We start from the raw sequence: 18,902 nt of genomic DNA on the forward strand, positions 1-18,902 counted from the left end.
TCTTTGGTTGTTTACTTATCTGTATATGAAGTGTATCCTTTAAAATTCCTTTTGATAAAAATCTATTTTTCTAATACACCTCATCTCTAATAGCACTCGATTTGTTCACATTAAGGATCATGAATTCATCCTTTTAAAGCCATCACAAATTACAAAATACATACTAAAATAAATTCCCTTGAAGGCACTTTTACCTTTTCAGTTTAATTACCAAAGCCCTCAAGGGTTTATTTGGGTCGCTCACTTTTTGTTATCAACGAGGACAAGGGGAACCCATTGAATCACTCGGGACCATGGGCAGCAAGTATTTATCAAAACAACAAGTGGTCCTGAGCATACTAAGATAACGAAAAAAATGGTAGATATAGATCACAATGGAATTCTATATAGTTTAAGATTCCTTGACCAGCCGGCCAGGGAATATTTATTGGTTCAATTGTTTAGGATCTCAAAGATACAAAAATTAACCCAAATGGTAAGGGTTAAATTGGGGCACAGTCCTGTGCCATATAGAGAAGAGCAAGACAAGAGGGTAAAGGTAAGTGAGAAAAGTTATCAGGCAAACAAAAGTGAGCTAGCAGGTCACTGGCATTAAATATACATTAGCAGTGTATCCTGGAGTCATTCATACAAACAGTGGTATCATATAAGTACATGTATGAACTACTCTGAGGTCGACGTTTCGATCCCTAGCTCGAGTATCACGGGATCATCATCAGGACAAGAAATTGATATTGCCTGAAAGTAATTATTTATAACACCTGTTTTGAAAAGGAGAAACTATTTCATGTTTGACAACACTTATTACCAGCAAGTGAAGGGCACTTCTATGGGGGCTATTTTTGCCCCCAATTTGGCAATTCTGTTTATGGATGCCTTGGAGACTAGTAACATCTTGACAGAAAGCAATCCCTTCTATGCAGGGATTTGCTTATGGCGGAGGTACATAGACGATATCTTCCTCATATGGAACCAGGACATACCCTCACTGCAATCTTTCAATCACTGGCTTAATAACAACTGTGATGGCTTAAAATTCACTTTGACTCATGATAAAAACCAGATAGCCTTTCTAGACTTGACCATCTTTCATCATGAAAATGAACTATTGACACGCCTCTTCCGCAAACCAACGGAACGTAACACACTATTAAGCTATCAAAGCAACCACCCTAGGGCACTAAAAGATTCCCTACCCTACTCCCAGTTTCTACGAATAAGAAGAAATTGCTCAGTTAAAGAAGACTACTTCAGGGAAGCTGATGTGCTTTCGAGTAAATTGAGGGCACGCGGCTACCCCAAAAGACTGATTAAAACAGCCACGAAAAGGGCTTAGTACTGCCCTCGTGAAGCCCTCCTGACACCAAAAATAAGGGACAAAACCGAACGCATAGCGTGTGTAACCACCTTCTCCCCTGTGTCCAACAAAATTCGACAATCTATTCTCATGCACTGGCCCACCTTAAATGCAGGTCCAATTAATTTAGAGAGGCCTGTATTTGCTTTTAAGAAAAGCAAAAATTTAAGAGACCATCTAATAAGAGCAGCGTTACCAGCTCCTAACCCATCCACCACAATTGAAACCAACTGGGGCCTCCCTCCTATCCTAGGGCACGTTAAGTGTGGCTGTTGCACGATGTGTGAATTTACTATTGAGGCGCGCAATTTCAACCATAACAATGTGACAGTGACCATGAAAAGCTTCACTAATTGCAACAGCAATAACGTCATTTATGCCATCCTATGCCCTTGTCCGAAAATGTACGTTGGCCAAACTACTCAGAAAATAAATACTCGCATTGGCCAGCACAGAAGCCGGGTACGATGTGGGACCCCAAACGCACCGCTCGTTGAACACTACACAGAACTGAAACACACTGTGGATGACATCAAGTGGACAGTGCTGAAAACAGTGAAACTCCCACAAAGAGGAGGCAACTTGGCTCAACTCCTCAACAGAGAGGAACTGAAGACAATCATACAATTTGACACCATCCACACAGGGTTAAACAGAAGTGAGGACTGGACAACCCTGCTGTGAGCTGGCTAACCACCTACAACTATTTGACTTTGACCTAGAACCCCCAAACCTTGAAAAGACAATTTTCTGTAGACATTATGTAAAGTACAATTTTGGTCATGAACTTTTAAACACTAGATGTGATTGAAAAGTAATGTTCACAAAAACGTTATTCACTATTCAAGCACTTTTTCTGCACCTTTAAATGGTTTTATAATTGTTTCTACCGTTATCCCCCACTGATTCCCAGTCCCTATATTCCAAAACTTATGCCCCTAAAGTAAGTGAATGGGTAATTTTAATTTTTAATCACAACAGCTTTACCCAGCTCAAAATGTCCGCCCCCGTGGGCAATGAAGCCATTATGGCCTCCGGCTTCCCCCGTCACATGACTTGTGACAAGCCAATCACCACGCACCCTCCCTAATCACATGATCGCTCTCCCAGCCAATACTCAGGGTGCCTGCCAAGCATCCGGAAGGGTTCGACTGAGAGCAGCCTCAGTGACCGGCATCCGCCGAGAACTGCTGTCTCCCACTGGTAAGCTCGCCGCATGTCAGTTTCTATCCTGACTAGAACGCCCCCGTTCTAGAAACATGCCAGAATTTAACTTCCTTCTCCTTTACCCCACAGCGGACCAGTTATTTACCTGGCCGCATTCCCTCACCCGGCTCCATTGTAAGACGCGTGAGGACAGCGCACCCACCCGGAAGACATCTGGTAACATAACGCGAATCGCCGGCAGCCCCCACAAACTTTTCACTTTACCCCTAAGCTAATTGCGCTCATCCACGTTTCTCCTTACAGGTTGACCAATGTGTCGCGCTCCAGTTAGATCCAGCAGACAGTACCTTCAGTAACTGCCTCGGACCTATGCTATATCTGTGCCATTCCCCACCGAACGAGGGTAACTGCAGCCTATTCGACACCCCATGATACCACTGACAGAAAAATTAATGTAAATTAATCCCATCTTTCTCTCTTCCGCTTAATAGCAAATAATTGCGGAGGTGCAGACGCCCCTAAAACTGAACACATCAAAGAATTGTGACTTCGTTATTATTCAACCCATACCAACCTAGAAGGTAACCCATTTAAATTCCTCACCGTGGCAACACCTCAAACGTGCATGCACCTAGTAAAAGTATGCAACCTTTTATTATTAATTTTTAGATTGGGCCATGCCCTCTAACCTATACCGGCGCCCCCACAGAATCTCAGATGAAACTGCAATCTGAATTACGGTGCACCTACCAAGGTACCCAGGCTCATTCAACACCAAGTTTCCTTTTTCCTATGAGTTATGAGACCGGTATTAATACCAATTATTCTCAACAGAATCACGAGCTCTCCCCGGCAACAAGGTCCTTCTCAAGTGAAGCCTAAACCACCCGGGCCACCAACCTGGTAGGTTTCCTGGGCCTACATTCACCCCAAGCCCTGATAATTCGCCCCCGACGACTGTCCCACCAACACAAGCCTCACTTATTCACGGCTTACCCAAATTCCCTCCACCACTTTGATTCACAATTCCAATGTGCCCCATCACAGACACTTCACCCCACCAGGCCTGACCGCCCACAGTAAGTGCATGCTTCTCAGAGGGTTTGCACGGAATACGCACGCCTCATAGCAACACCGACCACTGCGTTTCCGAATGAAAAGTCTGTTGGTACAATGTGAGCATTGACTATACAAACAATGACTATGTATATCTGTGTTTTTCTTCCTTCTTTATTTCTTCTTTTCAAAACAGGTGTTATAAATAATTACTTTCAGGCAATATCAATGATGATGATCCCGTGATACTCGAGCTAGGGATCGAAACGTCGACCTCAGAGTAGTTCATACATGTACTTATATGATACCACTGTTTGTATGAATGACTCCAGGATACACTGCTAATGTATATTTAATGCCAGTGATCTGCTAGCTCACTTTTGTTTGCCTGAATAACTTTTCTCACTTACCTTTACCCTCTTGTCTTGCTCTTCTCTATATGGCACAGGACTGTGCCCCAATTTCACCCTTACCATTTGGGTTAATTTTTGTATCTTTGAGATCCTAAACAATTGAACCAATAAATATTCCCTGGCCGGCTGGTCAAGGAATCTTAAACTATATAGAATTCCATTGTGATCTATATCTACCATTTTTTTCGTTATCTTAGTATGCTCAGGACCACTTGTTGTTTTGATAAATGCTCACTTTTTGTTAATCACCAGCCATAAGGGCAGAGGAGGGTCACCCCCTACACCTGATACAGGTAACATCTGCCTACGCTGGTCCAGGACAGAAGCCACGCCCTCTATCCTCTTGAGACACCACAGTGAGGTGGAGTATTGCTGTACTTGTTTGACCGTCCAAGACCAGTGTTTGCTGTAGTAGTCTCCCAGGATCTTGGGCTCCTGGGGGGTCACCTCCTGAGGGGGAAGCTGTGTCCCATCTCCTACCTTTGGGGTGAGACGTCATGTGTGGGTTTCCACCCACCCAGGCTGCAATCGTAGTCCTGGATTCTCATGTTGCTCAGTCTGTCTCATCTACCCTTGTCCGCCAATTTGGCTGGGCTGTCACAAGCCCATGTGGCTGCCTAAAGGTGAAAGGGGGTCCCTACCTCTCTTCTCCATGTGACTGTTTCCTCTGACTCGCTGTGCCCCAAGAGTGAATGCTGAGGTAAACGTGGGTCGCTGCTGTGGGATTGCAGCTCTAGGTTGTGTCCGTTAGCGTCATGCCAGTCTCGCGGCAGGGCGTTGTTTGCCTAATGCGTTTCTCTTGTCCCCGGCTTGGGTAAGCTGAAGGGGAAAATCGTAGAGGCCGCCTCATGGATTTTTGCATCAGAGAAAAGGTTGTCCCATAGTCAGCTCTTCCAGGATGCAGTTGCAGTCCTGGCTACTTATAGCGCCCAGCCCATCTCCTCCACTCTAAGGTACCCGTTCCGCTATTACGAGCTACCGCTTGGAAGTGAAAACAGCTTTGTCCCACACCCCGGCTAATCCGCTGTCTTCTCTCCCTCGCTCATCCCAGGAATCGATGCAAAGGGGGGTTTGCCACTGTGGGTTCACAGCTCCAGGTGGAATTTGCCACCGACAAGCCATCTCTCGGCAGGTCATACTCTCATCCCGGGCTCCCTGGATGGGCCAAAGGGGGTGAATATGAGGGCCATTGTTCAGGTGCTTGCAACCGAAAAAAGGTCGCCTAAGGGTCGGATTCAGCACGATTCTCAGAGCAGACACCAGTTTGCTAAAAATGTGGCCACAATCCTAGGGTGCTTGGCCACACCCCCCAGTAATTTCTTCCCTGATGTTCTTTACAATGTAGTGGAGGAGAGTGATATGTCAATGGTAGATGATCCCTTTGAAGCCAGGATGGTATTCATCAATAAGGTAGAAAATGTATTGTTTAGGAGTCATACAAGATTTCTTGAGTAAAGAGCAGAGTGAGCACTTCTAGTAGCAGTACACTTGTACACTGCCAGCTCATCATTATTCACTATTTCTGCATCTTTGATCTATTACTCACAAATAGAAATATTTCACTCACACATATCTTCTACTTTAAAAGGTGATGAACGCAAGGTGCTATGGATGTGAAATGCCAAAATAGGAAGCAAGCATAGTATGCAGTTACTTGTACAATTTTTTTTCTCCATTTTTAGTTGTTTGAGGTGTGCAGCGTTTCATGACTTCCATCTCTGGAAACTCATAACAGTCCACCTTTGTTGACAATTGTCTTGGTAATGCTGATCTTTTTTATTATATTTTCAGTATCCATATAAACTACTTGAAGAAGTAACACCACCGGAACACAGGGATGCCTTCAACATCCCCACCTTAGCAGCTGAGAAACATGTGAGTCTTCTTTAAAATACCATAACGTTTATGTGCCTCCTCTCTCGGACTCTGTTTCTTCCATTCCATCTTCACAAATCAAAGTAAATCTGCAAGATATCACAGGAATAACTGCCTGTGGAAAATGCACTCCATTCCCAGAAACAAAGGAATTCTTTACGATACTAGCAAGGAGTGAATGGTGTAGCAACTCAATCCGTCTCTCACCCACTGGTACCCTTAGAAAGCTAGAGCTGATTTCTTAATTTCAAAGACGGTTTTAGTGCATAGAGTAAACAGACAGAGGTGGAATCTATCTCCTGCTGGTAACAGGGATTAATTAAAACAATTGTCCTGACTACTAGACTAACCTCTTCTGTGAGAGATGAGAACAAAATACACGGGGTTAATCCTACTTGTGGACAAGCAAGAACTTATGGGCTCAAAAATTCCATTTCACTCTAGGATCAAATTTTGCCTCACTTCTAAACTAGACAAAGGATACAGCTGGCATTGGCTTTGAGCAAATAATAAAAAAATCTTCTTTTAAAAAATTGGTCACTCCCAGATTTCGCAGGTGCAAGTGGGGTGGCCGCTCTATTTCTGTGGCAGCCGTAAAACTCTAGAAATCTTTGCCCCTTCTGATATCCAAGGCAGACTCCCTTCTGGTCTTTAGGAAGCTCTTGAAGACCTGGGACCAGATGCATGACCCATTTTTGCATGCACAAACGGGTTAGCGACCCGTTTGCACATGCAAAAACTAATAGGGCCATGTACAAACCCTATTTAGCAAGTAGCAATTTATTTGCAATTCGATAAATAGGATTTGCAACTCACAATTAGGATGGGGCATTCCGAGGGTGTCCCTTCCTAATTGCGATTTGCTACCCTATGTAAGGATGTTTTGCAATTGCAATTGCAGTCACAAAACACTCACAATTTACCGCCCTCTTCAAGAGGGTGATAATGCACTCTCAAATGAGAAGGTGCCCCCAGGGGACCCCTTCCACTTTGCAAATGCAGGGGAAAACAAAAACGTTAATTTGTAAACACATCCAGTTTTCCTTTAAGGAAAACGGGCTGGATTTTTAAAAAAAACTGCTTTATTGAAAAGCAGTCCCAGACATGGAGTTCTGCTAAGCCGAGCAAGTCGCCATACCTTTGAAGGCCAGCCATTCTTACTGGGGTCACAAACTGCGAGTGCCTCATGAATACTGATGAGGCATGTATTGTGCAACCCCATTGGGAATCGCAAACAGTGTCTCTGACACTGTTGTACATGGCATTTAGCGACTCGCAAATTGCGACTCGCAATTGAGCGTAATTTGCAAGTCGCTAAATGCCCCGGTCGTACATCTGGCCCCTGGTTATTTGCCTCCTAGCAGGTTGTTGTTGCTGTCACTTCTCCCTGTTCACTTACAGCGTTGACACCAGCTGGTATAAGTGCGCTTTATAAATACTATCCTATCGTATTACCTAGGATCAACCAGTTTTGCCATTTTAGAGAGAAATATATCAACAGTTTTACAAGTCTAAATAGCCTTCTTGTTTCCATTCTCTCTATCTATCAGCTTGAGAACATGATCAAAATGATGAACAGCACTCTCAGGTTGTGCGAGTTCATACTATCTACAGAGGGCGAGGTAAGATTTTGATGCTTTTTTCTGTCAATGTGAGAGAGAGTGTGAGTACTATCCAATTGAAAGAATCACACAACTAACCGTTACTAATCAATGTGGTCTCTGGAATGTAATGTAAATGGAAGGTGGATTTGTAAAGCAGTGCTTGTCACCCATGAGGGTATCCAGGGGCTTCTTCCATCCAATTATGGGTTTGCTTTACTTGCCAAATAATCCATCCTATGATACACACTTTGCAGTTTTCCACAAATAAATGTTTGGCTGGTTTAGAAGGATCAAATATAACACATGGTGCTGCGCGGTGGCAAACGTTAACTACTCACCTGATTGTTTCACCCAAGTGTTATATTGGTACTAGGGAGCCAGAACGTCTTGTGAGAACAACATTAATATGTGATGAAACAGCAAAATAGTATTATCACAGAATGCACTACATTATGTTGCATCATTTTCACTGTGTTCCATAATTTGGCCTTCCAAATGTGTCTCTGAACATGAATATTGTGAGGCACTAATATCATTGACAAAAAGTCGAGAGACAAAATGTCAAAAGGTATTTGTATAGATTTTCTGTACCTAATTCCACATCTGTGTCCCAAAAAAACACATACACATATATCTTCATTTATGTGGCGTTAATAATGGCAAATGTATACATTCCTCTGTGCATTTACCATTCGATATTTTGTCCCTCTATATTTTGTCCACTGTTTTACTGTGCGACAATATTCTTGTCCTAGATATTCAAGAATACAATCGGCCCTTCATAGTCTTAGAATTCCAGAACCACTTCTGATGGAAGACATTTGATCAATGTTTTAAATTACATTACAGTTGGGTGTGTAGAAAAAGAAGTAAATGCATAGGTTTTCAAGAGTCTTGGGAAAAAGTTTAATCAACATACGACATGGAGAGACTGAGGCTCACATCCCAATGGTGCTGTAGAAGGGGCGTTTCTGGGGTAGGGTCATTCAAAGCAGTCCTCATCATCAAAGCAACACTTTTATGTTGATTGGGTGAAAAACCTTTTAAAAGATAAAGACTTTGTTTATATGAATTCATTACGTGCATCATGTGAGAATAGAGCCCCCAAGAGCTTGGCTATTATCCCTATATGGATGCTTTGGGATTGCCACAGAAGAACAAAATAATTCTGCAAATCTAGTTCAGATGCAAGGGGGGCCCGGATGGGTAAGTAACATTATCTGCCCCCTAGAGTCCAAGACTGGTGTTTATCAGGTCGCGGTCAGATTGTTATAAATAATCTGAATGAGTACAAAACTCCTACTGGCTGTTTAGAGACTTCAAAGAGTAGTAGAATTCTGTGGAGTAGCTCCTTCGTGGGAGAGGTTGTGACACTGGAGAAGAGATGAGGCCGCTACTGGAGTACAATATTGTATGGAAGCACATTTTTATGAACTGTCTTACCTCTTGTAGTGTTTAAAGAGGCATAATCTCTTCCCGGCTAACTCCCCCTTTACCTTGCTTAAAGTTATTTAAATTCTTTGCCAGCCAACATTTAAAACAAGGCAAAAGATATTTTATGAGCTCATGGTGCCTCCACGTTGCTTGCTAGACTGTGAGGATGGGCAATTGCCTACTTTACCAATCTGACCTTGTACCTTTCAACTTTCAGGTTCCAGCCGAAATGCCATCTTTCGATTCTGACCACTGTGACTGATATCACTGACAACATTTATGGAGGATCCCTCACCGTTTCCTTTCTTTACATATTTATTTAAATAAACATTTATTATATACCTATTTATGTATTCCATATTTATTTGTTTTATTCAACAGCAAATGTTATACCTCCATTGATATCCTTTATTAGTATTGTATTTATTAACCACTTATTGATGCCTTATTATTAACTTGTATTATATTATAAAACTCAATACAAATTTTCAACACAAAAAAATATGTGTAATGTGAATGTTCTTACCCACACTTAACTGAAGGTAAACATTGTACATTTTTTGTTTGTTATGCATTTTAAGGTGCCCTTGGAACATAATAAATTAAATAAAGAAAATCCATACTCTTGCCTTTAATGAAAGCTATCATATATTCTTGGCTACATGACTGGCATAATCCTTCAAGATAGAGTTTCAAAACTAAGTATGTGTGGGGCATATTGCAACACAATGCAACACTCTTGAAAAATCACACTCAGCAAGGTTTTTTAATGTAGAATTTAAGATTTGGATAGAACATGTTTCTTAAATCACATTCCCAAATTTGAAACACAGGGACACACTGGTCTTTGTCTATGAATTTGCTGGGTTCAGACATGTGCAAGAGAAGCAACATGACGAAAAGAATTCTGTTAATTAGCTGGGCAGTAAACTTTGCTGCACTTCCGGAGTTTGCAGAGTATTTCCCACTCTGTGCCCCGCACAGAGCACAGAGATCTGAAAAACTCTGCAAAGTGGCATGCAGTGGAGTATTTCCTCTCTCCTGGCTCACCAAGGCTAGACTATCTCCTGGCGAGAATCCTCAACATGGGTGGTCACAGCAGATCGTTACTGCTCATGTTGAAAAACCGGCCACTTGCATTGAGGAAGCTGCCACTCAAGTTAAACATGTTTTCAATTGGCAGAAAGAAGCTTGCTCCTCTTGCTCTGCTTGTGGTGCTGTTCACGCTGTTTTACTTCTTGTGGTAAAAATCAGCAGCGTGACTTATCTCACTCTGCTGCTTCTGGTCCTCCATGGAGCGCTGTGGAATTTTTTGTCACTCAAGCCTACTAATTTGTCCCTTGTTTATGTAAACGCTTATGCCAGCCATTAAAAAGCCATGAAGAATCTAAGAAACCACATTTACACAAATCACCATAAAAAACAAATCCATGCTGATCACATTTATGAATCTTCTTCAACTATTCTCAACCATCTTTGTTAGTTGGGATGTTTCAATGGACAAAAAATCTCACTGTTTCAATTATTATATAGTGTCCTTGAGCAGGGTAACGGGCACATACATCTTTCTTGAGGAAATAAATAACAAAGTAAAAAAAAAGTGAAAGAGTATCTAAGCCCCTAACTCACAGGAGATTTTTCGCTTTTTACCCCAAATGATTTTTTCGACTCCTGATTCATTCTAAGAAGGAAGAGATGCAACTGAGGATCATATGGCTTCTCTGGCATAAGTAAGAGACAAGGTAATTAGTAAACAAACCGCGTAGCTATGTGTCTCAAAATGTCCTTTCTTATTGTTAGATTTGGGGGTCTGTAGTTGGCCCAGGTAGGTACTTGTGACAAATAGGGCCCCTTGCCTCTAGTCTGGGTAAGAGGGGCATACTCCTAAAATAACCCCTGCTCACCCTATTGGTAGCTTGGCATGAGCAGACAGGTTTATCTCAGAGGCAGTGTGTAAAGCATTTGTGAACACATACAGTAATCAAGTGACACTACAGATGGACGGCAGTGGAGACGTGACGCTGGTGAGAACGAACGTAAAGACTTATCAAGGTCTTCTAGGAACCTTTACCCCAGTAAGATAAGAATCATCTCCACGCAGCGAGTCGTACTACCCTACAAAGATCTTTAATATCGACGCTTCATACTTGTATCTTTTGAAACATAGACCTCTCCGACGCCAGACCTGTATAGACTAACAAAGATAGCCTTGAAAAAGCCCTGGAGAGGGCGAAACACGTTTCGGCAGTGTAAAGCTGGAAAACTTTTACTATGTTTGATTAATAAAGAACTTGAAGTAAAACATTTGTTTTTGGATCCATATTTTGAAGCTCCTATTGAATCTACGGTTGAAGTTGGTGTAACAACCTTGGAACAATACCATTATCCTACGGAAATGCGTCTTTGAAAATTGACTTTGTGGAGGGTGCTTGTGCAACTTGGTTGTCTTTTGATTCGTGGTACTTGCATTAAGTTGCATTGTTCATACACCCCTGGTGGTGGGGTGTTTTATCAAGTTCGCAGTGCACCTCTTTCTGATACTTCATGCATAATATGTTCAGTGAGAATAATCTTTACAGAAGGTGCGGACGTTTTCTCTGAGTGAGGAACACTACCACCAAGTTTTGTTGTATAACAGATGGACACCACACAGGTTTTATATCAAAAATAAGTATTCTTTATATAGGCTTATCACAAGACCACTACCAACAAAAATTCACAATCCTAAAATTAAGATGGTAGTTTTAGCTTAGTTCTCTTTAGTTCTTAAAATGCAACACTTTGAGTCTATGTACCTTAAGATGCGACACGAAGGGCAACGAAAGTGTTGCAACGATGGAAATGTGGCTAAGATCCGGTGCAAAGAAATAAAGATGGTGCTTTCTCCTTGATGCGACACGCTTCCCGGTGGCATCTGCTGCAATGTCGATCCTCTTCTCCGGCGATGAGCGGCGACAGGCCCTGCGACATGCTACTCGGAGATGCGGCGGCGACTGATGCAACGTTGATCCTCTACTCCTGCGACACGCTTCCCAGTGAGGCGGCGGCGTCTGCTGCGACATCGATACTCTCCTCTGGCGATGCGAGGCACTTCGTGTTGTGAAGAGGCAGCTCTGCGAAACGCTTCTCGATCTTGAGTCGTGCTACCAGCTCCTTGCGACGCGCAAGTCCCTAAAAAGTCCAACACAACTGCAGGCACTTCAGGAGAACTATTGAGGAGCTGGTGGGTGAAGTCTGCTGTCCCTGAGACTTCAGCAGGAGGCAAGCTCTGTTGCAAGCCCTTGGAGAGCCTTACACAAGTTGATGAAAGTACACACAAAGTTCCTCTCTCCTTTCTTTGGCAGTCAGGCAACCACTGTAGGCCAGTCCCCCAAGCAGCACTTCAGCTTAGGGATAGTCTCTCCTCAGTTTTGTCAGGTTCCTCTCCTCAGCAAAGGTTTCTTCTTGTTGTCCAAAAGTGATCTAATTTCCTGGGATCAGGGTCCCAATATTTATACCCTTAAAAGTCTTTGTCCTCTGAGGGCAGAGGGGGTTTTGCCTAGTCCAAGCCAGTTCTGGAGCATTCTATTTCCATGACTCCTTCTTTCCTTTCACATTGCAGGGCAGAAACATCAGATGCCCCACAGGAGGTGGAGCCAGCATTGCGGAGGAAAGGAACAGACCTGGAGCACTCTGTTGACATGATTCCTTCTCTCCTTTCACAGTGCAGGGCAGAAACATCAGATGCCCCACAGGAGTTGGAGCCAGCATTGTGGAGGAAAGGCACAGCCCTGGAGCACTCTGTTGACATGACTCCTTCTCTCTTTTCACAGTGCAGGGCAGAGACATTAGATGCACCACAGGGGGTGGAGCCGGCATTGTGGAAGGCAGGCACAGCCCTATTCAGGTCCCAAGTGCAACTCCTCCCACCCATCTAGATGCAGATCTCTATATTCACCACTGGGCTGACTCATCCTGTCTCCTGGAATCCACCAGCCCTGTCACTCAAACTCCAGACAAGGAATACACAACCTAGTAGAGGCAGGCTTGGGTAGTTAGACAAGAAAATACCTACTTTCTAAAAGTGGTATTTTCAAACACAGAATGTTAAAACCAACTTCACTAAAATATGTATTTTATCATTCTGTGTTCAGGCGTACTAAACTTGAATTTCTACCATGTTCTCTGAGTCAGTTAGAATTATAAGATGTTTAATCTAACTGCCCATTCTGGCACATGGAGAACAGGTATCCTTGCAATAGTGAAACACGAAAATTGCTGTAATTCACTATTAGGACATTCCACACACAACAGGGCTTGTCCTAACTTATACTTACAATGCACCCTGCCCTGGGGCCTACCATAAGGATGTCTGATATGAAGAAAAGGGAAGGTTTAGGGACTGGCAAGTGGGTGCACTTGCCCAGTCAACATGGCAGTAGCAGAATGCACACAGGCTCTGCAATGGCAGACCTAAGACACACTTTTACAGGCTGCTTCTGTGGGTGGCACAACCAGTGCTGCAAGCCCATTAACAGCATTTGGTTTACAAGCCCTGGGCACACTCAGTGCACTGTACTAGGGTCTGATAAGTAAACCAAATCAGCCAATCATGGAATCACTAATCCATACATCAATTTACAATAGGGAGAGCATATGCACTTTAGCACTGATAAGCAGTGGTAAAGTGCCCAGAGTAAGCATGGGCGAATTTTGCGAATCTCGCGTTCGCGAATTTTGCGGATTTGCGAACTCGCAATTCGCAAAATCCGCGAATTCTCGCGAATTTGCGGATTTTTTTTTTTGGGTGTGTTCGCGCGGGTTTCTGCCAGTTTGCGAGGGTTTTGTACAATTTCGCAAACGCGAACTTACCTGTCGGGTCGCAAGTTTCGCGAACTTGTTGTTTCTACGTGTCCAGCCTGTTTGGGACACTCTTCCTCATCACTGCCACTCTCTGTCACCACTACCACTCTCTGACTACTCATGCCACCCTCTGGCCCACCCATGCCACCCTCTGTTTCATCACAGCACCCTCTGGTTGTCCAGTCAGTGTACATTATTGTGGCAAAGCAAGCACACCTTCCCTGCCTCAAGTGACCTGAATTAATTTGGGGCTGATTAATGTGTCACAGAATATTTTTTTAGCTGGCACCTGCTTCCTTAGTGCTTCCTGATTAGTGATCTTTTGCACTTGCTAAGTGCTTTCATTGTTGCCAAATTAGTTACAACACCTGCCCTGCCCCAACTGACAATAATGAATTAGGGGCTGATTAATGGATTTGAACTTCCAGCCTGGCTCCTGCTTGTCTCCCTTAGCTGTAATTCAGGACCTTTGTGGCATATGTGTAACTATTCTGAGGGTCAGAGCAGGGTCACATAATAGTTGCAACTGGCAACTGAACTCTGGAGGGGCCCCTCAGGAAGCACTACAGGAAATGGCTACTAATGATGAGCCTGAACTTTTGAACCTGGTAAGTAGTTTCAGTTTTGCTAAGATCATATTTCTGCAATTTTGCGCTTATTCGCGGGGCGCGAAGTTGTACTGGGAAGCCGCGAACTCACGCGAACAGTGCGAGCAAGCCATAAAATCCGCTGCTTGCGGATTTTGCGGGAGATTCGCAAATCTCGCGGATTGCGAATTTACCGAAAATCCGCAAAATCCGCGAGCGAAACGGATTTTCCGCCCATGCTTAGCCCAGAGTCAAAAAACAGCCAACAACAGGTCAGAAAAAATAGAGGAGGAAGGCAAAAAGTTCAGGGATGACCCTGCAAAAAGGGCCAAGTCCAACACTTATAGAGAATTTTCTTGTTGTTTATAAAATTGGGAGGGATGGGATCTGATGAGCAGAATGAGGGTTTGGTGCTTTTTTATGGCAGGCTTAATATAGCACGCTCGGGAGGGATTTCTATCCTCATGATGCACCTTGTTACTTCGTCTTTACTTGATATATGAAAACTCATGTTATAGAGTATAGTGCCTCACTAAAGGCCTATAACTGCCTCTTGGGGTACCCGTCTTTAAGGCCTAAGGAGATTTGATTGTGTGCAAATTGTAGAACAATATGAACATAAGTTACTTACCTGTAAACTGTGGTTCTCCAGTATTGGTGTCTTTCATAGATTCACATGCTTGAATATTCCCCGTCGTCGAAGTGGGAGTCCCACGGTACATAAAATAGCAGTAATATATGCATATATTAGTAAAATTATTATAAAATATATAAATACATATACATATATAAAATACAGTAAAATATCCAGAAAACTCAAAAGTACCATAGAACAGAATAGGCCCATAGAAAACCTAAGGGAGAAACTCAACTTGGTAACATATCAGTGTCATTATGTTTTGGTCAAAATTCCAGCCAATCAGGCTGCAGCTCTCTCTAGAACCTTCTCCTCAGAAGCCCAAGACCTCAGATTTTCGTAGCACAGAGTAACCATAAGTGCCTGAGGAGAAGAGAGCCTCTGAGGGGAGGACGGGAGGGTCGCATGTGAATCTATGAAAGCCACCAATACTGGAGAACCACAGTTTACAGGTAAGTAACTTATGTTCTTCTCCAGTATTAGGGGTGTCTTTCATAGATTCACATGCTTGAATAAGAGTAGAAAGCAGTACTCATCACATAAGTCATAAAGGTAACAGTAAATTCAAGCATACAATAAACATATCATATTAAATAGAAAAAACCTTTATGACTGGAGGCGGGTAGCAACAGAGGCTCACCTTTAATGGAAAAGATTCCGCAGCACCGCTTGTCCTACTGCTGCATCTGCGGCGTCTGTTGACTGCAGACAGTAGTGCTTCGTAAAAGTATGGCTGCTCGACCACGTAGCAGCTCTGCAAATGTGTCGCAGAGAGAACCCCCGCAAAGAGGGCAGTAGAAGCTGACACAGCTCTAGTTGAATGAGCATGTACTGGAGCTGGAAGAGGCTTGCCAGCCCGTTGATGACAAAAGGTAATGGTGGAAGAAATCCACCTAGTAATAGTTTGTTTGGTGACAGGTTGTCCTTTGCAGATCGGGCCATAGGCTACGAACAGTTGATCAGATTTCCTGATGGATGTAGTGCGCTGAATGTAAAACTTAAGACAACGTTTCAAATCTAGGGAATGTAATGAACGTTCCGCAGGAGTTTGTGGGTCAGGAAAGAAAGTTTTTAAAATGACTGGTTCATTGAGATGAAAATCACTGGGAACTTTCAGAATAAATTTAGGATTAGCACGTAGTGTAACAGCCTCTTTTGAGAACTGGAGAAAAGGAGGCTGAATTGTGAATGCCTAAATGTCACTGACACGCCTAGATGACGTCAAGGCGAGCAATAGGGCAAATTTCCACGTGAGGAATTTTAAGCTTGCTGAATGGATGGGTTCAAAAGGAGGTAGGAGGAGCTGAGACAAAACCAGATTTAAGCGCCAAGTAGGCGGAGGACGCCGAATGGGTGGAAACATACGGAAGAGGCCTTTCAAAAACTGTTGAATGATTCTAGACAAATACAGTGAGGTAGAACCATCATGGCGGAAGCGGGAGAGAGCCGCCAGAAAGACCTGCAGAGTGGAGTGGGAAAGTCCTGACTTTGCAAGGGATAGGAAGAAAGGCAGGATCTGTTCTGGTTTGGCGGTCATCGGATCCAAGGCTTTGGCGTGGCACCAGACACAGAAACGCTTCCACTTCAACTGATAGGTTTTAATGGTGGAAGGATGCGCTAACACCTCTCTACAGTCAGCGTCGATGGTCAGACGCGCAAATTCATGGTGTTTAGGTTCCAGGCATGGAGCTGGAGGTATGCTGGATCCGGATGGCAAATCTGCCCCTGCTGCATCGTGAGGAGGTGAGGCAGTGGATGAAGCAGAATTGGCTCGTTCTGGGAGAACAAGAGCAGGTCCGAGAACCATGGGCGCTGCGGCCACTTGGGTGCGATCAGGATGATTTGGCAGGGTTGAAGCCTCATCCTGTGCAACAAGCGCGGAATCAGAGGAAGCGGAGGGAAAGCATAGCTGAATGCGTTCAACCAGCTGATCGAAAATGCATTTCCGCTCGACTCTCTGTGGGGATGAAGACTTGCAAAGCATTGGTATTTCCTGTTGGTGATAGTCGCAAATAGATCCATTTGCGGCTGGCCCCACTGGTGGAAAATGAACTCGAGAGTTGGTTGATTGAGTTCCCACTCGTGGTTGTCCGAGAAGTACCTGCTGAGCAAATACGCCAGAACATTGGAAGCACCCGGCACATGGATGGATGTGAGATGAACTTGATGACGAATCGCCCAATTCCATATCTCCTGTGCTTGTTGGGAAAGCAAAAGGGACCTTGTGCCGCCCTGCTTGTACAGGTAATGCATGCTGGTGGTGTTGTCTGTCCTCACCAGCAGAGATTGACCTTGAACGATCCGTTGGAAAGACTTCAGGGCAAGGAAGATCGCCAGAAGCTCTAGGCGGTTTATATGCCAAGTGCGTTGGACCGCAGTCCATTTCCCTTGTACTGACAGATCTTCGAGATGCGCTCCCCAGCCCTCCAGGGACGCATCGGTTGTAAGCGTCAGATTTGGAACATCGTCTTGAAAAGACCAACCTTTTGAAATGTTTGGAGGGTGAGCCCACCACTCCAGAGCTTCCTGAATGCGGGGCGTGAGAAGGATCCTGTTGTTGAATGATCCTGAAATCTGTTTCCACTGCTTGTCTATCTCCTCTTGGACGACCCTCATATGTAGTCTGCAGTGGGGAATCAACTGTATGGCTGAGGAAGCCATGCCGAGGAATGATTTCAACATCCGGACTGAAATGTACAGTTTTGACTGCAGGGACCGTACCATCTGGAGCATGCGATCTTGTCTTTCCTGGGAGACAAAAACCATTGCCAGCTGAGAATCTAGTGAGGCTCCTAGAAAATCTCGCCGCTGAGACGGGCGAAAGTGTGACTTCTGGCAGTTGATGGAAAGACCCAAGTCTTGAAACAGGGAGATGCAAGACTGAGTATGCTGGATTTCCAGTTGGAGGTTCGGAGCCTTTATGAAACAATCGTCTAGGTATGGATAAAACTGTATGCCTTGCAGGCGCAGAAAAGCAGCTACCGGGGCCATGATCTTGGTAAAGACCCTCAGTGCTGAACGGAGGCCGAACGGCAGGACTCTGAATTGGAAGTGTAGGTGTCCAACTGTAAAACGAAGATATTTTCTGTGCCTGGGGTGGATCGGAACATGAAAATATGCGTCCTGGAGTTTGATCGTGGAGAAGAACTCTCCGGGATTGAGGTAATGTAGAATCTGGAGCAGGGTTAACATTTGAAACGTTTTGGACGTGATGAATTTGTTTAAAGCTCGTAGATCCAAAATTGGGCGCCATTCCCTCGATTTTTTCTTGACTAGAAAAAAGCGGGAGTAAAATCCTTTGCCCTGCTGGCCTTGTGGTACTACCTCGGCAGCACCCTTCCTGATTATTAATTTGGCTTGAGTCAAAAGGTCTTTGAAATGGGGAGGAGGTGAGCCAGTAGGAGGGCGAGGTGGAGGACATTTTGTGAATTCCAAGGTGTGTCCCTTTGAAATCAGATCCAGGACCCACTGATCGGAAGTAATGTTGGACCAATTCAAGATGTAATTTGAGATTCGACCTCCAATTTTTACAGTCGGTGGAGAAATAGTGCTGGGACTGTCACTGTTTCTTTGCATTTGAACCACCACTACAGGTAGTTTTTCTTTGGTATGGTCTGGAGGAGGTCTGACGACTCTGGGACTGGTAAGTTTGTCTTTGCCGGTTGTCATTGTAGGAGCGATATTGGTTTGAGCCACGAAAAGTGGAATAGTTGCCGCCTCTACCACGTGCTCCTCGAAAAGGGCATTTCTTATATTGGAGAGACCCCAACGCCTTGGCAGTATCCATGTCTTTTTTAATTGATTCGAGGCCCTCGTCGACATGCTTCCCGAAAAGCGATTCCCCATCATAAGGAAGATCGAGGGCTTTCGCTTGGACTTCAGGACGAAATGCTGTTGATTTTAACCAGCCTTGACGCCATAAAACAGCAG

The 18,902-nt window shown here is 44.1% G+C and overlaps 1 protein-coding gene across 1 annotated transcript in view; it reads left to right on the top strand.

The window, feature by feature from the left end:
* Positions 1-9,538, top strand: part of LOC147749155 (maestro heat-like repeat-containing protein family member 1) — a 112,397-nt gene extending 102,859 nt beyond the window's left edge. Inside the window, exons 15-17 of the mRNA XM_086936536.1 lie at positions 5,785-5,868; positions 7,419-7,490; positions 9,124-9,538. Of these exons, the coding sequence (XP_086792662.1) occupies positions 5,785-5,868; positions 7,419-7,490; positions 9,124-9,168 (201 nt within the window). The 3' untranslated portion in view covers positions 9,169-9,538. The remainder of the gene's footprint in view (positions 1-5,784; positions 5,869-7,418; positions 7,491-9,123) is intronic.
* Positions 9,539-18,902: the final 9,364 nt, after the last annotated feature.

This window comes from Lissotriton vulgaris, chromosome 1_1, assembly GCF_964263255.1.
Source record: "Lissotriton vulgaris chromosome 1_1, aLisVul1.2, whole genome shotgun sequence".
NCBI lineage: Eukaryota > Metazoa > Chordata > Amphibia > Caudata > Salamandridae > Lissotriton > Lissotriton vulgaris.